Source organism: Marmota monax, unplaced genomic scaffold, assembly GCF_021218885.2.
Source record: "Marmota monax isolate L192 unplaced genomic scaffold, Marmota_monax_Labrador192_F-V1.1 WCK01_AAM20220418_F8-fsc00008, whole genome shotgun sequence".
NCBI lineage: Eukaryota > Metazoa > Chordata > Mammalia > Rodentia > Sciuridae > Marmota > Marmota monax.
This window is the reverse complement of record NW_026694432.1, coordinates 15,558,668-15,578,908: the sequence shown is the minus strand read 5'-3', so window position 1 is coordinate 15,578,908 and position 20,241 is coordinate 15,558,668. Positions and strand designations below refer to the sequence as shown.

General features: G+C 53.4%; 1 protein-coding gene across 2 annotated transcripts in view; it reads left to right on the top strand.

Moving 5' to 3' along the window:
• Nucleotides 1-4,394: 4,394 nt before the first annotated feature.
• The window catches only part of Znf362 (zinc finger protein 362), a 34,979-nt gene continuing 19,132 nt past the window's right edge, over nucleotides 4,395-20,241 (top strand). Inside the window, exons 1-2 of one of the 2 annotated variants that reach the window (XM_046468780.2) lie at nucleotides 4,395-4,537; nucleotides 16,391-16,516. In XM_046468780.2, the coding sequence (XP_046324736.1) occupies nucleotides 16,479-16,516 (38 nt within the window). In that variant the 5' untranslated portion in view covers nucleotides 4,395-4,537; nucleotides 16,391-16,478. The remainder of the gene's footprint in view (nucleotides 4,538-16,390; nucleotides 16,517-20,241) is intronic. The other variant, XM_046468781.2, reaches the window with a different exon arrangement.

Genomic DNA, 20,241 nt, shown 5'->3' with positions numbered 1-20,241 from the left:
GCTGGCCCCGAGGTTTAGCCAGCCACTTCCTACCTATGGGCCTCAGTTTCCCCAGCCTCCTTCTCAGGACTGCTGTGGGGGTCAAGTAGAAGGTGCCTGTGTTGGTGGTTGAGTTTGTTTTGACCTTTGATAGGGCTACACCCCACTTTGAGGGATGAAGCAGTGGCTAGCTTGACTGGTGGGTAGGGAGGAGGAGACCCTCTTGGCATCAAGGTCCCACTGCAAACATGCTCAGGGGATAAGGAAATGAAGCCAGGCTCATGCTGAGCAGAATGGTAGCTGCAGAACCCGGGAGTCCTCTGGACACCTCCTGATTTCTCACTCCCCACAACTATCAGTCACCAAGTCCTGGGAGCACTGAGTCCTTAAAGTGCCCCATACTTATCATCTGTCCACTTCTCTGGGTCCTTGCCAGTAACAAGGTCTAAATCATCACCATCTTTTCCACGGAAGATTTTGAAAGTCTCCCAGCTGGCTCCCTGGCTGTGCCCCTTTCTAATCCACCCCCACCCCAATGGCCACATAGGCCTTTTGGAATGAACTTGGGCCACGGGTTACTTCTTTATTTAACTGCTACCTCTCCATGACTCCCTACTTCTCTTAAACTAAAATCCTATACCCTCACTGACTAGAGCCCACCTGGGGCATCCATCCCAGAGTGTCATTTCACAGTCCCCCTCATTCCATTGCAGCTCCACTGTCCTTCTTGTCCCCTTAATGTGGCAAGCCCTCCTTGTCTCTGAGCCTTCACTTGCTTGTAAATACTGTGGAATAAGTGGGAAAAACACCCAGAAAATATGAGACATGGTTCCTTCCTCAAAGAATTTACTCTGATGCAAGAGAAAAATACTACATGCTCTACAGTAAGGAAAACAGTTAAAGGCCAGACTGTAAAAGTAAAGCAATGAGAAGGAGAGCAACCACAGAGGGCTTCCAAGAGGACCGTGAGGAATGTTTGCAGAAGTGAAAAAAATGAGCTGGGTTTGCTGTCTGTCCCCTCATTTGTTGATCCATTCAGCAAATATTTATTCTGATGCACCATGATAAGTGCTTTGACAGAAGTGTGGCCAGAAGACCACGGGGATCAGGGGAACCAGGGGAAAACATCTCTTTCCATACAGAGGATCTAGAATGGCTTCACAGAAGAGGTGATATTTGAGTAGAGCCTCGATGAGTAGGTGTTCATCAGAGAGAAGAGATGGGAGAAAAGGACTGAGGCTGCCAGGCAGACGGATGGGCACAAGAAGAGACTGGCACATGAAAGTTCACAGTGTGTTCAGGGATAAGAAGCATGAAGCTCGGCTGGTTGGGAGGAGAGGAGTGTGAATACCAGTGGCAAAGAGCTGCGAGTCTCCGTGACTTCCTGCACCTCACACCACACTGTCTCCATTCAGACCGGGTTAACAGCATCACGGAAAGTCCTAGAAGGCTTTTAAAGAGGATGTCTAAACTAAGACCTGAAAGATGAGCTGAAGGTAGCCAGGAAAGGTGGGAGGAAACAACAAGGAAGGATGTTCCAGGAAGAAGGAACAGCATGTGCAAAGGTCACACAGAAGGGAGATGGCAAGGTCTGAGAGGCAGCTCACTTGGGATGATGGGAGCATGGCTTTCCAGGTGGTAAGAGAGGAGGTGGTGAGGCTGAGATAGGCCAGGTCATGTTATCTGTCCCCCACACGTCCCTTCCAAAGCCTAGCTCAGCAGCCAAGGTCTTTAGGATTCTATCTCTCTGCCTCTCTTTCGTCCTGCACCCCTCTGCCTCTGCGCGTGCGGTTTTAAGTGCTGCTGCTGATGATCATGACATAATAGCTTTGAGGACCCTCAGAATCTTAGGTACTATGAGGAGCATTATTTCATTGACACTCTCAGCTAGTACATTTTAAAAGATTATTTTCTTGCCAGGTGTGGTGGCACACACCTGTAATTCCAGCGGCTTGGGAGGCTGAGGCAGGAGGATCACAAGTTCAAAGGCAGCCCCAGCAATTTCATGAAGCTCAAAAGCAACTTAGAGAGACCCTGTCTCTAAAAACAAACAAACAAACAAACAAACAAAGGCTGGGGATGTGGATCCATGGTTAAGCGCCCCTGGGTTCTATCCCCAGCACCCCCACCAAATTATTTTCTTTTTTAGACTTTATTTTTTAAGGTAAATTTTTAGCATACTTTTAGATTTACAGAAAAATTGAGAAAGCATTCTAGAGAATTCCTGGGAATCCATTCTCACCAGTTTTCCCTATTAGCAACATTTTATGTTACTGTTTAATTTGCTATAATTATTGATGGATACTTTTACTGATATATTATGGTTAACTAAAGCCCGTAGTTTATTTAGACTTCCTGAGTTTTCCCTTAATGCCATTTTCCCCCGTTCCTGTTTCTCTTTTAACACACCCCATTACATATACCTGTCATGCGTCTTCCGGTTCCTTGGGGCTGCTCCAGTTTCTCAGACTCTCCTTGTTTTTGATATCTGGAGAGTTTTGAGGAGTAACCAGACAGGTGTTTTGTTGGATACTCCACACTTGATGTCTGATACTTTTCTCCCAGCAAGTCTAGGGTTATGGTTCTTGGGAAGAAGACCAAAGAGGTAAAGTATAATTTTTATCACATAATATCAAGCTCACATACTATCAACATGGTCCATGACTGTTGATGTTGGCTTTGGTCACTTGGCTGAGGTGGTAGTTGTCAGGTTTTTCCACTGCAAAGTACTTTCCTCCCTCCTTTTCCACACTGTGCTCTTTGGAAGGCACTCACTATGTGTAGACGATGGCTAAGCAGTATGGAATAGCCACACAAATTATCTGGAATTCTTCTGTACAGGTGATTTGTCTCTCTGCCCCATTTATTGGTGGATTAACTCATGAAATGTCTCAACAATGGACTGGCAATTTTACTCTCATTTCTGGAAGCTGGAAAATTTTCCTTTCTTCCCCACCAGGTTCATTCCAGAAGGACTTTCTGAAAACCACCTTCAGCTCTCCGGGGAAGAGTGGCCTCCTCTGTGTTCTCACACTGTGCCTTGTGATGCCAACTAATTCATGCCACATGTAAGTATGGTGCCTCTGCCCTGTGCCAGTCACTGTGCTTGGGGATTGGGGCTTGGGAATAAAGGGCCTCTATGGATCCTGTCCCCTTACCCCCATTTTTTGCCATCCTATGCTAGACTAGAAGCTCCATGAGGACAGAGACCTGTCCAACTCATTCATAGCTGTACTCCCAGTCAACCAGCACATCATCTGGCACTTAGTAGGTCCTCAATAAATGTTTACTGGACTGGGAAAGGCTTCCTGGAAGATATATGATTGTTTATGTGTGTGCCCCTCCCGGGGGGATTGGGTGCTTCCTGAGGGCAGGGCCAACCTGGATTCGTCCTAGAGGCTGCGTAACCATGTGTGCATAGAAATCTACTCGGTTAAAGAGACCTGAGCGGGCTGCCTCCTCAGGTAGAAGTGAAGTTTGGAAGCTGACACAGCCTGGGAGGCCAAATCAGGAGGACTTGGTGACTGATTGGCTGGGGAGGGTGAAGCGGGAGGAGGAGTCACACAGATGGCTCTGAGGTCCGGAGCTGGGGGACAGCGGTGCCACCTCTGATAGACTGTGAGGAGTGCCGCTGCCAGGCTCAGGCCGCCCAGTCCATTGGGATTCAGGCCTAGGACCAGGAAGGGGTGGCCTTCCCTGTGCAAACTTCTGGCCCCCACCCCATGTCCTTGTCTTAAAAAAAAAAAAAAAAAAAAAAAGCCTGGATTTTGAGCACGGTTGTTCATTATCAGGTGTGAGAGTCCACTTCTTCGAAGAAGACCCCAGGGGCATCCTGGCACCGTGCGGGCTCAGCGGGGTCAGGGCCGCGGCCCGCCAAGTCCAGGTCCCCTGCCCGCCATCACTCGGGAGAGGGTTGGCGAGGCGGTAGCCGGGCTTGGGCGGGACAATGGCCGCGGCCGCCGGGGCCCCGGGAGCCCCCGTGCTGGGGAAGGGGCTGTCCTAGGGCCGGGCGCCGGTGCCCTCCCTGCGCGGCTCGGGCGGGCGGAGGGGGGCGAGGAGTTCCTTTGTGGCTCTGCCTCCGGCGCGGCGCGGGTGGGGGGCGCCGCGCAACTTTGCTAGGCGGCGGCGGCGAGCGCGAGACGAGGCCCCGGGGCCCGAGCGGGGCCCCCAGCGCGCGGCCCGCCCCCGCCCCGGCCCCCTCCCCTCGCCGTCGCCAGCGCCGGGCGCTGCCCACTCGCCGGAGCCCCGGGCCGGACGGGCTGCGCAGCCAGAGAGGCGGGGGCCCGACGCGGCCCCCCCAGAGCCGGGCGCCTGGCGCGGGGGCTCGCCGAGCGCACGGGGGGCCGCGCGGCGCTGCAGACCCAGCCTCCCGCCGCCGCCGCCTCGGCGCTTGCAGAACCCAGAAGTGAACAGCAGGCGACCCGGAAGGTTTGCGCGCGGCTCCGCACCGAGCCGGAGCCCGAGCCCGGAGCCGGAGCCGGAGCCCCAGCCCGGCCCTGCTCGGGCCGCCGGGCGCGGGGCTGCGGCCGCGTCCCGGAGGCACCGCCAGCACAGCCAGGTCCGTGCGGGCCCGGGGTGCGCGGGGAGCGGGCCCGGCGGCGGCGGGCGGCCGCCAGCGGGAAAGTTGCGCCGAGTTGCGGGTGGGGGCCGGGCCGGGGCGAGGGCGCTGTCAGCGCGGGCCGGGGCGCTCCGAGGGCCCGGGGCCGCCTGCGCCTCGGGCCCGGTCCGGGGTGACGGCGGCGGCGGCGGCGCTCGGGGTAGGAAGTGTCTCCGGCGGCGTGCCTGGGGTTGGTCTCCGAGTGTGTGCGTGTGTGTGTGTGCGTGTGTGTGTGTATGTGTGCGTGCGTGTGTGTGTGTGTGTGTGTGTTTTCTTAAGCCGGGCTATTCAAACCTGCTGCAATTCTCCGGTAAACAATGATTCATGGGGCTTAATGCAAATAAACGGATTGCAAACGGCGCGGTTCGCGCACTTTGCAGCCGGCCCGGTGGAGCGGCCAGTGCCGGATTTCTCCCTTTTTTTGCAGATCTGCAGAATATGGCGTCCCTGTCCTGTTTTAAAAATAAGCCAGGCTGCCATTTTTGTTTTTCTTTTGTCTGAAAATTTTAATAAAACTGTCTGAGAATGTGGGAGAGGCGGCTGGAAGCAGAGGGGGCACCCGAAGGGTTGGCTTTTTTCCTTTTCTTTGGCGAGAGCCGCGAGCCTTTCGGGGAGGTGAGACACAATGCAATTGCACTTTAAAGAAAAAAAAATTAGGGAAGCTGCCGGGCGATTTCGGGGGGAGGGCTGGGAATTTTAAAGTTAACTCCGAAAGTTTTCTTTTCTTTTTTAAGCTTTTTCTTTCTTTCTTTCTTTCTTTATTTTGTGGGGGAAGTCAGTGAGATGCCGAGAAAGGATCCCGGGCCCATTTCTCCCCCCAGCTAGCCGCCTTTACAGGGTTTTTCAGAAAAGTTAACTGCCGGTTTCCTCATAGCTGCGCGGGGGGGACGTGGAGGGTTGGGGCTAGGAGTTTGGGGACTCCCTGGGAATGACTTCTGGAAGGGGCTCTATAAAAATGGCATTGTAAGGAACTATGTCCTCAGATCTGGGGGAGAGGTCTGGCACTAGGGGCCCTGAGTGGGCCCGAGGTTTCCAGCTAAGACCCCTGGCATGAGGCGGTAATCCTGCTCTCTCCCCACCACCCTGCCCTCAATGTGGAACCTTTAGGAGCTGTGTGTGGGGTGGGTCTTTCTCCTTCATGGGTGGCCAGGGCCCCTTGGTAGGCGGGAATGGTCCTCTGGGCGGTGTGGTTCCTCCCACCCCCACTTGGGGCAAGTGTGCTTAGCTGATTGCAGTGGGAGAGCCCCATCCCCAACTTGGTGGTCCTCCTGGCCCCCAGAGATGGTGGGGAATGCCCTTGATGGTGGGCTTTTGGCTGGGTGAAGGCCTGCATCCCCGGGGATCCTGTGGGGTGATGAACTATGCCTGGTTTGCTAGTCCCCTGTGGTGTGGGCCTGTCTCCTGTGTATACTCTTACCCCTTTCTGCCACTTATGTGGGACACACTGGAGACCTCTGAATTGGAGGCAATTTAGACTTCAGTTAGTTCCTGAAGTATCTGGCTGGACGGGTCAGGACTTGCCTGCTCTGCCGGCTGCAGAGGGGGCTTGAAGACCAGGCCCATAGAGTCTGGGGTAATTGGTGCTGTCCACAGGGCTACGCAGAGTTGGACCTGACCTTTTCCCCATTGGGAAAGTCTGACCTGGGAGGACCCTGTACTCTGCTCTGAGCCTGTCTAATCCCTGCCTCCAACCCCCATTTCCTGGAGGAGAGACCTTTATGTCTCACCCCTGGTCTATGTCCTGGATCTCCTGGACCATGTGAGCTCCCTAAGGGCAGAATCTGTGGTTGAAGGCTGGAGTTTAGAGCTTCAGAGCTGCAGAGCAAGGCATGCCTGGGTCAGAGGGTACCAAGCCGGGCATTTTTTAGAGGGAGAAACAGGTCCAGAGAGGGAAAATGACTTGCCCAAAGTCACACAGCCAGGTAGAAGGAGAGCTGAGCCCAGGACCCACGTGTCCAGGTTCCCACTGTTGGGCTGTTTCTGCTGTTGTCCATTGAGGGCTCTGGTGCCTAGAAGGTTCGTTTTGGATAGAACTAAATTGGAGTGGGGCAGTATAACCTCCCACTGACCCCTGCCATCTTAATCCTTCTTTAGAAATCAAACTTTACAGTTACAGTGTGGCACCCAGTTTTTGCCACCTCCTGGAAACTCAGTTGGGGTGAGATGTTCAGATGGGGTCATTGACTCCATACTAGAATTTCAGAAACTGAGACTTGGAGAGGTTGGACAGTGGCAGGGGGGAGCTTTTCAGGCAGACTTTGGTGCTTGTGGGCAGGACTCTTCCCCAACCTTCTAGTTTGGTCTCTGAAATTCTGCTGACCCCAGTGACTATGTAAAACTCCAGAAACTGACCCCCTCCTCCACTGCATGCCAGAGATGGAAAGGCCCTGGGGAGGTCTTTTGGGCTCAGAGAAGGGTAGCCACTGCTAAAAGTCACTCAGTGGTTCTTATCCCAGCTAGGACCATGGCCTGCCTTGGCCACCTGTCACCTTTCCTCTGTGAGACACTAGGGACAATGAACCACTCTTCCCACTGCCAGCTCCACCTGGGCCCAGGGGAGCTGTGAAGCTGCTGGTGGGCATCATGGCCAGCACTTAGTGGTGACCTGTGTTTGTCCTAGGTGCTGGGGAGTAGGCCACCTGTAGTCTTGGTGAATGGAAGCAAGCTGGTCCTAGGTGGAAAGTGGAAGTGGTGTGTGAGTGAGGGACGTACTGGGTCTGAAGCTAGTCTGGCCCCAGCCCTTCCCTGGGTGGTCACTTTTTTGCCCTACCTCTCTCCATTCATCCGTTTTTCTGCCATTGGTTAGTTTATTCATTCATTCGTTATTAGAGTGTTCGTTCACCTTTTCAATGTCCATTCATTAGTTTTTTGGTTAGTCAACTCAGTGGTCCTTCCATCTAACCATCTGTCCATCCATCCAATCCCTGGCTCACCCAGCCTGGTTGGACAGGTGGAGGTACAAGTTTGGTCCTCCAGGGTTCTAAAGCCAACAGGGAAGAAGAGGTGAGGCTGCAGGTGTGTGAGGTACCACCCAGGGCAGCATTCCCGGGGTGCCTACATGGGTCCCCAGGGAAAGCCTCTCGGAGAGCAGGAGCCTGGAAAACACCAGAGGAGTTCCATAGATGGTCACAGTGGTGGAACTGGGTTCTGGATTAAGAACCATTTGTGTCACATGGCTTGTGGGGCTTTGAGCACATTGTTTCCTTCTCTGGCCTTGGTTTCTTCATCTCTAAAATGGTACTGTCTGTGAGTTTCTCCTGAGTTGGTGGCAGTGATAGCAACATAGCATCTGCAGTGTCTCCCATCGATGGCCAGACATGTCCTAGGAGCTCAGTGACAGTGACCATCAAGGCCCTGCCTTTCCTCTGTGAACTAAGATGATGGTTTCAGAATGAGCCAAATGATCTGGAGAACCTGAAGGCCCTGCTCTGCCTTGTCGTTCCCTTTTGAAACTCTTCTGCGATTTCCTGGACATTTAGAAGGGGGGAAAAGAAAAAAAAAACAAAAACAGTTTTTTCTGGACCAACAAAGCACTTCATGGTCCAGGCCTTGCCTGCGTCTCAGCCTGGGCTCCTCTGCCCTGCTCCCCTGTCTCACCACCCCTAGCCACCCTGCCTTCTGTCTGTACCTCAAATTTACAAAGCCTGTTGGTGGGGCCTTTGCACATCCCCTTGCCAGGAATGCTTTTCCCTTTTGCATGACTGGCACCAACTGAATGTCACCTCCTCAAAGGGGCTTTCCTGACCATTTGCTCTAAAATAGCTTCCCACTGTCACTCTTTGTCACATGAGCCTCTTTTTATTTTCTTTTGCAGCTTTCAGATCTGAAACCTCTCCCCGCTTTCTTTCTTTCTCTCTCCCTGCCTCCCTCCCTCCCTCTCTCCCTCTTTCCCTCTCTCTTTATTTGCACTTGCTCTCTACCACTAGAACACACTCAGGCTCCCTGCAAGCTTCTAGCATGGTGTGGCTGAGGTGGGGCAAGGCTGCGGAGTCCAGGTGTGGCAGCAGCCCCAGCGGCCTGGGAGATGAAGTTACAATGAGGTCTGTCTTTTCCTTCCCCTGGGAGGCTCTGGGTTGTTGTTAGGAAATAATGAGATGATTCAATCACAGAATCTAAGACTCCTAGACTCTCCCAATCTCAGAATCTGAGCAGTTTCCGGCTGAGAACCTTTGACACTTGGATTTTTTGCATGCTCTGATCTTGGATTTAGAATCTTACAAAGTGAACTCTCACCACCTTATTTATTATTTAGTGACAGAGCTCAATTTGTGCCACACCATGTACAACAAAGCTTTATAAATATGAACTTATTTAATCCTCATTGATATTACCCCCATTTTGTAGATGAGGAAACTGAGGTACAGACAGATAAAGTAACCAGTTGTCATGGTGTTGCGGGGGCTGGAACCCAGCATGGTGGGACTTCTTAGGGTCCCCCAGCTATCCAGGGGAAGCCCAGCCTCACCTGACCCCTGCACAGAGCAGGAATCCCCTTCTCACATCTTGACAAAAGGGCCTCTGATCTCTGCCAGAAACCCCCCTCCAGCGAGCTCCCTCCTCACCAGGCCTGCAGCTGTCTGTGGTCAGACAGTTCTCATTTGCTAGGAAGATTTTCTTTTTTTAAAGTGTAAAGGGCTGCCCCTCTCCAATGACTGACACCTGCGAGGTGATGTTAGCGTTACAGTTTCCCAGTGCTTTTGACCTTGTGGTTTCATGGCCTCTTTCTCTCGGGCTTGTGAGCTCCCTGGGTCAGGTAGCCTTGTTGAACATGTGGAGGATTGAATGAATGAATGGGTGCACAGAGGTGACATTAGCATCTGGTATTTCCTGAGCTTCTTTCGCTATAGCACTGGCTGACACTTGTCCCGAGTTTTTGGACAGGCTCCATGTAGATAGGGGAAAGGAGGCACTTTCCAGTAAAGTGAATACCTGATGATACCATCTTGAGGAATCATGGGCAATCCCAGGTCTAGCACTGTTGGGAAGGCGGAGCTCACAGATGATCCAACCAAACCTCATTTTACCACTGGGGAATCATAAGTGGGAAGAGGAGCAGGCCTTGTCTAAGGCCAGGAGTGCCTCCTGGGGCTCTGCCTGGGGGGCCTTCTGCTCCCCAGGTACCCACTCCTGGCTGCCACAGCCTCTGCCTGGGAGTTCAAGGGCAGGAGAAAGCCCTCAGTGGGGCAGCTGCTCCTCTTCTGGCACTAAATTCCTCACCTCTGCCTTGGGGGCGATATTCCTGGGTGCACAGGGCTGCATCTGTCACTTGAGTGACAGGAATGGGTTGAGGGATAGGATGGTGGGGATGGCTCTTGAACTCAGGGTCAGAGCTGGGTTTTAGAGACTAGGTAGGATTTGGGGAGGTGGCTGGTTAGTGTCTTTGGTGGAAAAAAGTGTGACAGGTGAGGGATTGGCTCTGGGGCCTAAGAAGTCCTATCTTATCTCTGCCCCATCTGTGGCCACCAGGATGTCCTTGGGGCCTCCCCACCATTTAGGTCCTTTTCTGAATGTTGCGAAAGGGCTTCAGCCTCCTTGAGGGGATAGTCTAGCTAGCTAGTTCTAGGATTCCTGGCTAGAGTGGACACATCCCCTGACACATTCAAACATACACATTCCTACATATTCACACAATTAGCTATTCCACTACCACTCCTTACCCTAGCCCCTGCCTCATCTTTGCTAATTTGGGGTGCTCCCCTGCCATTTCAGAAACAGTACCTTGGCGCATGCACCATATAGGGACATGTACATACACCCTGCCACCCGAAGGGTTGCACATCTGTGTACACTGTGCACACCCTCCCAGGAAACTGAATGCTGCCAGGGCCTGCTCAGCCGTATGTCCTCGAACACTTGTGGTCCTCAGCCTGTGCATTTACACAGAGCTCTCCTCACTCAGGCCTGCCTGTACACACGTGTTGTACACTTAGGCACATCTTGCACATGTGCTCATTTACACCAGAGAATGTAGCCCTGCATTCTGGGCCTTGCACTTATGCCTGTGCCCTATTCTTGCCTGGATCTGCTTGAAGGAGCAGGCAGCTCATTGCCATCCATCCAGCAGTATTTATTGAGCATTTACTGTATCCCAGGCCTGTGGCAGATGCTGGGGGTAGAGGGAAAGAAGAGTGACATGGTACCTGCCTGGACCCTCTCTCTCTTTCTTGGTTGCCTGGTGCTGTGTGGGGCCTACTCTGTCATCTGGTCCCCAGCCATCCTGAGCCTTGCTTGACTTGCCCCACAGGCTACCTGCCAGGCAGGGGGGTGAGGAGCACTGAGATACAGTATGGGGAGGGGCTTATGATCACCTGCCAGGGGTTCACTTCCCAAGAACCCTGGCACCTGTCTAAAAGGATCCTGGGGACAAGGCCCAGCTGCAGTCTTGTTTTGAATTGGTCACAGAGCTGGATGGCCTCCAGCTGTCAACAGAGCAGCCCTGGGGTTCCAGGTAGTGGAATCTGATTGGCCAACTCCTGCAGGTCTTCCTAGTGTAGGAAAAGCCTCCCTTAAGCCTTGGGGAACCTACCAAGGACAGTTAATACATCTCCTGAGTCCCTCCTGCACACCAGATTCCATTCTATGGCTTTAACCTATTGAGGCGTGTAGTCCTCTCAGTAACCCTGTGGGGACACCACTGCCATCCCAGTTAACAGATGAGAACACTGAGACTCAGGGCCTTTGTAATGATCCCAAGGAGCCAAGCCCTGCTATCGGGTCCCAGAATCCATACTGTTAACCCCTGAGCTGCCACATTGCCCCTTTGGGCGTCCAGGGGCCCAGGGTACAACTTTGTTGGGCCCTTCAGCCCCTGGAAGAGGGAATGAGGAGGGGGACTTGGAGGGCTCTGCTCCCTTGACCCTCACCAGCACATGGCTTTGGGGAGGTTAGAACCACCCTAGGCCTCATTTTGGACCCCAAACAAGGAAGAGATTATCATGGAAGGCAAGAGGGAGGAGCCTTAGGTGGGGACTAGGGGTGAGAAAGGCCCAGGCAGCCTGGGTGTCCTGGGTACATGCTTTACATAAGTCCCTGCACCAACGAGGGTGTTCTGGGCCTCTTTCTGAATATGTGCTGTATCTCGAGATGTTCACAGCATCTACCGCAAGAGGTCATCAGGAGCCCAGTGAGACATGCTCTGGAAGCATCTAAGGGCACCCGGCAGGGAAGAAGTGCTTAGTTTCTATCATCATCATCCTCGGCCTGTGGGCATGGGAGCGGGGTCCCCAGCGGGCCTGTGTTCATAGTTTGCAGAACATTCTCTCGGCCCTGAGAAGGTGTGGGCCTTGTCCCTAGGTGAGGGCACCAAGGCTCCCAGAGAAGGTCCACTGCCTGGGACATCTGTGGGTGACTGGAGGTGGGGTCCCAGAGGGTGAAGGGATGGGGCAACACAGACCGCAGCCCCTTCCCACTAGAATCAGCTCTGCATCGCCACGAAGACATCCCTGCCCAGCCTGGGCAATGAGGAGACCCAGCTGAACTGGATCCAGCACCCTCAGGAGCCCTGCTCCTCACAGGGGTTTCCCGGGAGCGAGTTTCCGAGGCTGGCCTGGCCAGGGTCTTGGGGGTGGGGTGGGGTGCAGCAGAGGGGCTCTAGGCTGCAGGGAGTGGAGGTGGGTGGAGGGCAGGGGGTCCATGGGAGGTAGATTTGGAGCTGTAAGGGTCTCCAGGAGCTGGGACAGTGGGACACCTCAACTTCTCCTTCCTAGATGGCCTCCTGATCATCCCTTCCAGGCCATCCTCTGGCCCTGTCAGGACCCGTCCCTGGAAACCCTTGACCACACCCTCCCCACTCAGTCTTCAGGGACCCATGGAAAGATCCCTGTTCTTGCTGATCCTCTTGGGTGCTCCGTGGGCACACTGTGGACTCCCATGGCCCTGTCCTTGGGTCACCACTGATGGGGAGACAGGAATATTTAGGGTGTGAGAAGGTTGGGCTAGAGAGAATGCAAGGGGCACAGGAATGTAAATCAGGGCCACCCAGTTCCTGTTGGGGGAAGGTCAGAAAGTGACCTCTAAGTTGAGGCCTGAAGGAAGACCCAGCCAGGCTGTGGGGCCCAGAGGAGGTATGGTGACTGCCACCTAGACCCAGGCCCAAGCCCCTCCTCAGAGCTCACAGCTGATGGGGGCCTGGACAGACATCCAGGCCATTCATAAGAATGGGTGACATCTGAGCTCAGAATTGGTGACAGGGGTCTAGGGGGATAGTTTGGCCCCAGGTCAGTGTAGGACACGGCACGATGCACAAGAGCAGCTTGTTGGAGGACCTGCCAGTGGCATACTTGTGGGAGAATGTGGCCAGCAGGACCTTCTTGGCAAAATCCTTGAGTGTCTGGCTGCCCCTTTGGGAACCTGAGAGGGATTTTCAGTGGGAGAGCGAGTGACCTGGGCAGGCTAGGCTGTCCCTTGGCCTGTCCTTGTTTGAGCCTCTGGATGGGATGGGAGCCCCTTTCTGACGGCTCACCTGTTGGGGTTGAAGATAAGTCTGGGCTTACTGTGGGACTTGAAGCAAGTTGCTGCTCCTCTCCGAACCCCAATCTCCTGCGTCAGTTTGCAGGACTTGAGGCTGGAGTCCTTTCTGGGGCCATGGGCTGGCCCCAGAGTTTTTGTTTTGTTAAAGCTTGCTGAAGCTTTGCTTGTATTAAAAGTATTTCTTTAAAAAGTCACATAGTACTGGGTGTGGTGATGCATTCCTGTAATCCCAGCAACTCGGGAGGCTGAGGCAGGAGGATCCAAGTTTGAGACCATCCTCAACAAGTTAGCGAGACCATCTCAAAAAAAAAAAAACAACAACAACAACAACAAAAACAAAACAAAACAAATACAAAACAAAAGAAAAAACCAACAAGGTCTAGGGAGGTAGCTCAATGGTAGAGTGCCCTTGAGCTCAGTTTCCAGTACTGGGGGGAAAAAAAGTCACATAGCCACCCTGTAGAAAACCATAATATAGAGAAATGAAATAAATCAACCCTTACCCCCATCTCTGCCCCACTCCAGGCTTCGAAAACTACCACATTAGCATTTAGGTGTTTTATAACCTAATTCTTTCAGTTTTTATAAAGATGTCATTGCTTTATTTATACATATAAAAAATTTCAGTCTTCTCCATGAATACTTTTTTGTGTTTTTCTAAATAACTGCAGTATTTTCTAATTCTTCTTGTTAATGGATCCAGTGTCCGGGTGGAGATCTTTGGGTTCAGAACCCAGTGGCCTGGATTCAAGTTCTACACTCAATGCTGGACCCTGGGCGAGTCACCTAATCTCTCTGTGCCTCAGTTCCTGATAGGTCTATGTGAATGTTGAAGGGGTCAGGAGGATGCCAGTAGCACTGGCTCTTGCTAATGACTGTTGACTACGATGCTGAGCCACATGATTAACAGACCCATCCCCCTATTGACTAAAAGTTTGGCTGTTCCAGATTTTTGCTGCTGTGAAACCACAGAAGCAAACAGCTTTGTCTTTCTTTGGGTTATTTTCTGAAGATGGATGCCCGAGAATGGGATCACTAGGCCAAGAAGTCTGAACCTTTTTAGAGTTCTTGACACGTGATGGCCAGATTGTTTTCAGAAATGATTATTCCAGTTTACACTCTCACGGATAATACATGGAAGTGCCGATTTCACCATACCCTCGCTGGAATTGGGTATTATCATTTTCTTGTTTCCTTTTGCTCTTTTGACAGGTGAAGCTCATTTAATTTTCACTGCCAGGGAAGCCGAAGCATCTGCTGTGTTTATGAGCTGTTAACCTCTGTTTCAGGTCTGCTAGGCTTTACCGAGACATGTAGCCCTTCCTCGGATCAATTAGGAAGAGATACTTAGATCCAGGAAATAGAGAACAGTGCCAGGCAGGGAATGGCATAATGGGTAGTGGGGACTCAGAGGAGGTGGAGGGGCTTTCTTCTTGCCAGGCCCTGACCTTCCAGCTCCCTCCACCCAAGCATGCATGCCTTCAGACCCTTACCAGACACCACATGGCGTTTAAAAGGTCAACAACTCAGCCGGGCTGCTTCTCTGATGCACTTGAGTCCAGAAGCAGAGTGAGTGGGGATCTGGTGATGGAAGCGCAGGTTACAAGGAGCAGAGCCCAGGGTGGAGGTGGAGCAGCCCCTGCCGGCTTCCAGGAGGAAGTGGCCTGTGAACTGGGGCTCCCAGGAAAAGTTGGGATGAACCAGGGAAATGGGGAGGGCAGAAGGTATCAGGGGGAGGGTACAGCCTGCTTGGAGTTGAGGAAACAAGAAGAAAAGTGGAGTTCCAGGGGACAAGGAGACTGTCTGGGCCGTGTACAAAGGGGAAGGACAGTGAGGCCACAGAGGTCAGCAGGAGCTGGCTATGTAAGGTCCAAAGAACCCTTAGACTGGAGGGAAGTAGGGAGCCATGGGAGGCTCAGTAGGGCAGCCCATGACTGCAGTGGGAGATGGAATGGAAGATGAGGGTGCAAGTGGTCTCTTAGCAACAGCTGAGGCCAGAGCTGGAGGGGCCCTGGACCTGAACAGGGGAGGGATGACTTCCTGTTTCCTCCGACCTGTAGACTCCTAAGCAGGTTCACAGTGCTCAAAGCATGTCACTTATTTCAGGTAGCCCTTCCAGTCACCCACTCCCCACGCAGGTCCTATATGCTTGGGGGTGGGGGCTGTGGGGGGCTTGGCGCAGGTCCTACATGCTTAGGGGGTGGGGGCTGTGGGGGGCTTGGCGCTGGCGCCCCTGACCTTCCCCTGCTCCGCCTCCTTCATGCCTCCAGACCCTGCATCTGCTGCCCCCCTCGGGCTACCAACCACTTTCTTTCATTTTTTTTTTAAAGAATAAATTTATTGTTTTCATTATAAAAGTAACTGAATGACATTACTGAGAATTTGGAAACCAGAGAAACAAAGACGAAAACCCAAAGCGGCGGGCGCCTCCCCGCCTGCCTACCCCCTCCTCTGGGCGTGGCTCCCTGCAGCTTGCTTTTTCTGACGCAGGTTTTTATTTTTGCTCCTTGTAATCATAGTGTCCGGACACTTTTGGGTCCTGCGCTCTCGCATTTGCTTTGTTGGGAGCAAGTTCCCTGTGGCCTCGGAGCCCTGGGCAGGCTGCATTTTTTAATGTCTGGGGCTGGGGTGCCGCGTTGCTCAACGGCTCCCCCTGCTCCACCGTGGGCGAGGCTCCTCAGACCCAGCCTGGCCGCCGGCCTCTGTGTGTCCTGCTGTCTGGGTCTGAACCTTCCCACACCGCGGGGCCTGGCACCTGGTGTTTCCCTCCCTCAGCCCCCCCTCCCTAGCCCTTTTGTGGAGTTTCCCGGGTTGACCTCAGAAGCCACCCTCCTGGGAAAGGGTGTCAGACAGACCTGCTTTCAAATCCAGACTCAGCTCTGGAACCTCAGGCAAGTTGCTGAACCTCTCTGGACCTCACTTTCTTCATCTGTCCAATGGGTTCACTGAAACAGTAAAGTAATGGCTATCAATATTCCGCCACAGTTCCCAGCCCATTTTAAGTGACCACCTGGGGTCCAGTTGTGGCACAGCTGAGTGAGCACCAGCCCCGCCTGTGACAGGCTCCACAGACTGGTGGGGTAACAGGACTACGTTTGTGTGGGATGGGGCCTGTAGGGCTAGACCAGATTTGGGTGAAAACTTAACTCCCTCACTTTATTAGCTGTGTGACTTTGGGCAAGTTGGTTGACTTCTCAGAGCTGCAGTTTCTTTTTCTATTAAGTGCACATCTCAGAGTCATTGGGAGGATTCAGTGGCCTGAATCATACTCAGGACACAGGTATTGAAATCGATAGTAGCTGCCATTTTATTATTATGATTGTTATTGTTATTCCCATATACAAGGTGCTGTTGGGAACACAGAGGAAGTGACTGACTGGGGGTTCAGGGAAAGCTCCGTAGAAGAGGGAACACTTGAGCTGGGTCTTGAAGGATGAGTAGAAGTTCACCAAGTGGGAAAGGACACTCTAGGTAAGGAGCCTGATTTCAGGCTGCATCTGTCATTGAGGGGTTTGTTCTTTGGGGGATTAAGGCATTGTGTTCATCCTCGTGTCCTGAGCCCCCCCTCACGGCTGCCCTGGGGGAGGTGTGAGCTCCCCTTGCCCCTGCAGCAGCCTCCTGTGTCCTGGTGGCTGTGGCTTCCTGCTCATGGCAGTTGCTGTGTCCCTGTTGGTCCATGCTGTGTCTGTGTCTGTCCTGTGTGTCTGGTCTGGTGCTGTCTGTCTGCATGTTGCTGTGACCATGTTTGTCCAAATCGGTATCCAGAGCTCTCCCAGGCCACTCTGTGGGGAGCAGCCTGCTTCCTTGGCCTCCAGCTCTAACCAGGCCTCCTCTTCCGCCCAGGGGCTGCCCCTGCCTCTCACCTCCCTTCTCCAGGGCCTCCTAACGGACTCTCTGGCTGCCAGCCTCCGGCCCTTTAGTCCCTTCTGCACGCAGCAGGCCGAGGGGTCTTCCTGTCCCATCACACACTGCTTGGAGTCTCCACTCCAGGCCTCCTGGCCTGTCCCCGCCCATCTCCCAGTGAGCACTCCCCATACCCCCTCCCCGCAGGCCTCTGCTGAACTGTCGCTTCTGCTGGAATGTCCCCACATTGTCTTTGCCTGGCTAACTCCCGCTCATCCTTTAAGACCCAAGGCAGGCCTCACCTCCCCAGGGGAGTCTTCCTTCCCCTCTCCAGGCTGGGTCACCCCAGGCTCCAGGCTGCTAATCCCTCACTTGGGGACAGGGGCAAGTGACTCGCCTCAGATCACACAGCTGGTGAGTTGGAGCCAAGATTTGAATCCGGGCATGTGGGCTCCAAACAAAGCAGGCTGTTCCCTGGTCCCAGAGGAGGTGCTAGCGACGGGACTGGTGCATAGGAAGGGGTTCTAAGGAGATCCTGGCAATGAACTCCTGAGGACTCCGACCACTCCTGGTGGTGGTCTGGGGTGGGTGGGGATGGAGAACAAGAGCTGTGGTCACTGAGCATCTGTGGCAGAAGCATCTGGGCAGATGGTGGTGTCTGCTGAAGGTAGGGTAACTAGAGGAGGGGCATGCCTCGGAGGAAAGCTAAGTGCACTGCAGGCCTGCTGAGGCCAGGGGGCGGGAGCACTGCACGGTGGCAGAGCTCATGGTGGTGGCCGCAGCTCTTCCTTGCTGAAGCCACCGGTCACCTGTGTGCTCTTCCATGTAGCGTAGGCAGGCAGGGCTCCACTCAGGTTCCCCAGCAGTGGCCCGTGGCTTAGCTTGGTATCTAGCACGGGCGGCTGGACAGTGGCTGGAGGGCCAGCAGCCACCAGGATGCCGTTTTCAGGAGCAGCTCCGAGGCAGGCCATTCATCACCCATCTAACTTTTCACCTTTCAGAACAAGAGAAACAAAATGATGGCTGGCGAGCCCGTGCTTTGGCTGGGCTTCCAGGATGCCGTCCCTGTTTCTGTCTGGTGCTTCAGGCCCCTCCCAGTTTGCCTGTCCTTCCCAAGTGCCAGCGTGTGGCCACTGTCCATCTGGGCATGGCTGCTCAACCCTAGCTGCCTGCCTGCTCTACCTCCCCACCCCGACCCCTGCCAGGCACCCAGGCTCTCCCTGACCCTGGCAGTCCCTGTGCCCAGGATGCTCCCTGAAGCCTCCGCACCACTGACATCTGGCTCGTCCTCATGTTCAGCGTGGCCTTTGAGGCCCTGCTGGCTGGCCTGCATCCCTCCCACCTCCTCATTCTCCTGCTCTTTGGTGCCCACTGCCCAAGCCTGTTGTGTGCCGCCACCTCCATGCTCTGCTTGAGCTGCTGCCTCTGCCAGGAATGCCCTCTGCCTCATCCATCTGCCCCAAGCACACAGCTGGCCGCACCTGGCTCCTGCTTCACACCCCCCACAAGACAAGGCCGTAGTAGCTTAGCCTGGCTCTGTCTGCCTTCCTCCTTCTTCACCTCTTGCCAGGTCCCAGGGTGGCATAGGGACCTCGAAGGCTTGTTGGGCACTCACTGTGCACCTAGCAGTGGTTCAGGAAATGCTCTGTCCCTGCCTCCCTGCATCTGGCACATAGGAAGTGGACGCCAGAGCCAGGGTCGTTGACTAAATCATTATAGTACCTAGCTCCAGCCAGACGGGTGCGGATGAACCAGATAGGGGCTGCACAGATCAAAGTGACCAGGGGCAGACCCCTTCCCTCTGTGGGCCTGGATCCCCAGTAGGGTAAGCAGTGGTCCCTGGTGGACTACAAGCTGATGAGTAGCAGCTCTGGACCTTAGGCAAGCTCCCTAACATTGACACTGAACTGAAGGGAGGAGAGGTAGGTGGCTCCCCCAGAACTGTCTGAGGAGCAGCCTGGTACAGTGGGTAGTGTCCTGAGCCAAGGATGGAATGAGGTAGGGCAGCTTCTCTTACCCCATTTTGCAGATGAGGAAAATTGAGACTTAGAGGGCCAACCCCCAACATTGCAGCACTGTTGCCATCTCCGTGGCTCAGAGCAAGCAACCTCCCTACTGATTCCCTTGTGTGTTACTCTGTGGAAATGGGGCAAACACCCTTCTCTGATTTCCATCCTCCTGGGGTTCTGGAAGTTATGACAGTGGATACAGAAGGGCTTGACAAATTGTGCACAGCTAGAGGATTGATTGGGATTGTCTTCAGTGATTCTGATTAACATTCCTTCATTTACTCATTCTGCTGTGCACCTCACATTATTGATAACCTCTGGGCCTGAATACTGGAGATACCCAGACAAACCAGACAGTTCCCAGGCTCCCCTGTCCCCCCATCTCACTGTCTCCCTTAGCCCTATCTTTGCTCACCCATAGGGTCACAGCCATGCTATCCTGAGGGAGGGTACATCCACAAACCTAGTCAGGATGCTTTGTCCTTTCCCTAAACAGCTAAGGGACATAGGCACTGGACATTGAATCAGGTAGATTGGAATGGGAGTCTCAGCTTTATGTGCTTACTTGCTGTGTGACTTTGAGAAAGTCACTTCTCTGTTGCAAAATTGGGATGATGAGTATCTGTCAGTGTGCTTGCATAAGGTAGGCTTTTGAGGACCTGCAGCCTCCTCTCTGCTATTATTTCGAGATTTTTCTGGGAAAGGAGAAGCCCCAGGGATTTGCAGTCCCCAGGATTTGGAACTCCAGGCAGAAGTATTTCTTGTGTTGGGCTGTAAGGAGTGGGTAGGGTTTGGATGGGCAGAGGGAAGGGCCTTGTGTGAGTGGCAGAAGCAGGAGGCTGATAGAGGGCAAGAGCTGCCTCAGACTCCCAGGCTGGGCAGGCTCAGACCAAACCAGCTCCAGGCTGGAAGTGAGGGGCAAAGATTTTTACATGTAAATATTGAGCTATTTACATGTGGGTACTTGCTCTACCAAGGACTAGGGTTTGCAATACAAATTCCCCAAAGGAACCAACTTGAGCAAATCTGATCTCTAGTTTGACCCTGGCATCCCAGCCCTGTGTTGTGGACAGGTCGCTTCCTTCCCCTTTCTCCAAGCCTCAAGTTTCTTAACTATAAAATGGAAATAAGTCAGGTGCAGTGTCGAATGTCTATAATCCCACTGACTTGAGCTGAGGCAAGAGGATCACAAGTTGGAGACCAGCCTTAGCAACTTAGCAAAACCCTGTCTCAAAATTAAAAAAAAGAAAAAAAGAAAGAAAAGAAAGAAAGAAAGAAAATGAAAGAAAAAAGGCTGGGGATGTAGCTTAGGGGTAGAGTGCTTGCCTGGCATGTTATAAGACT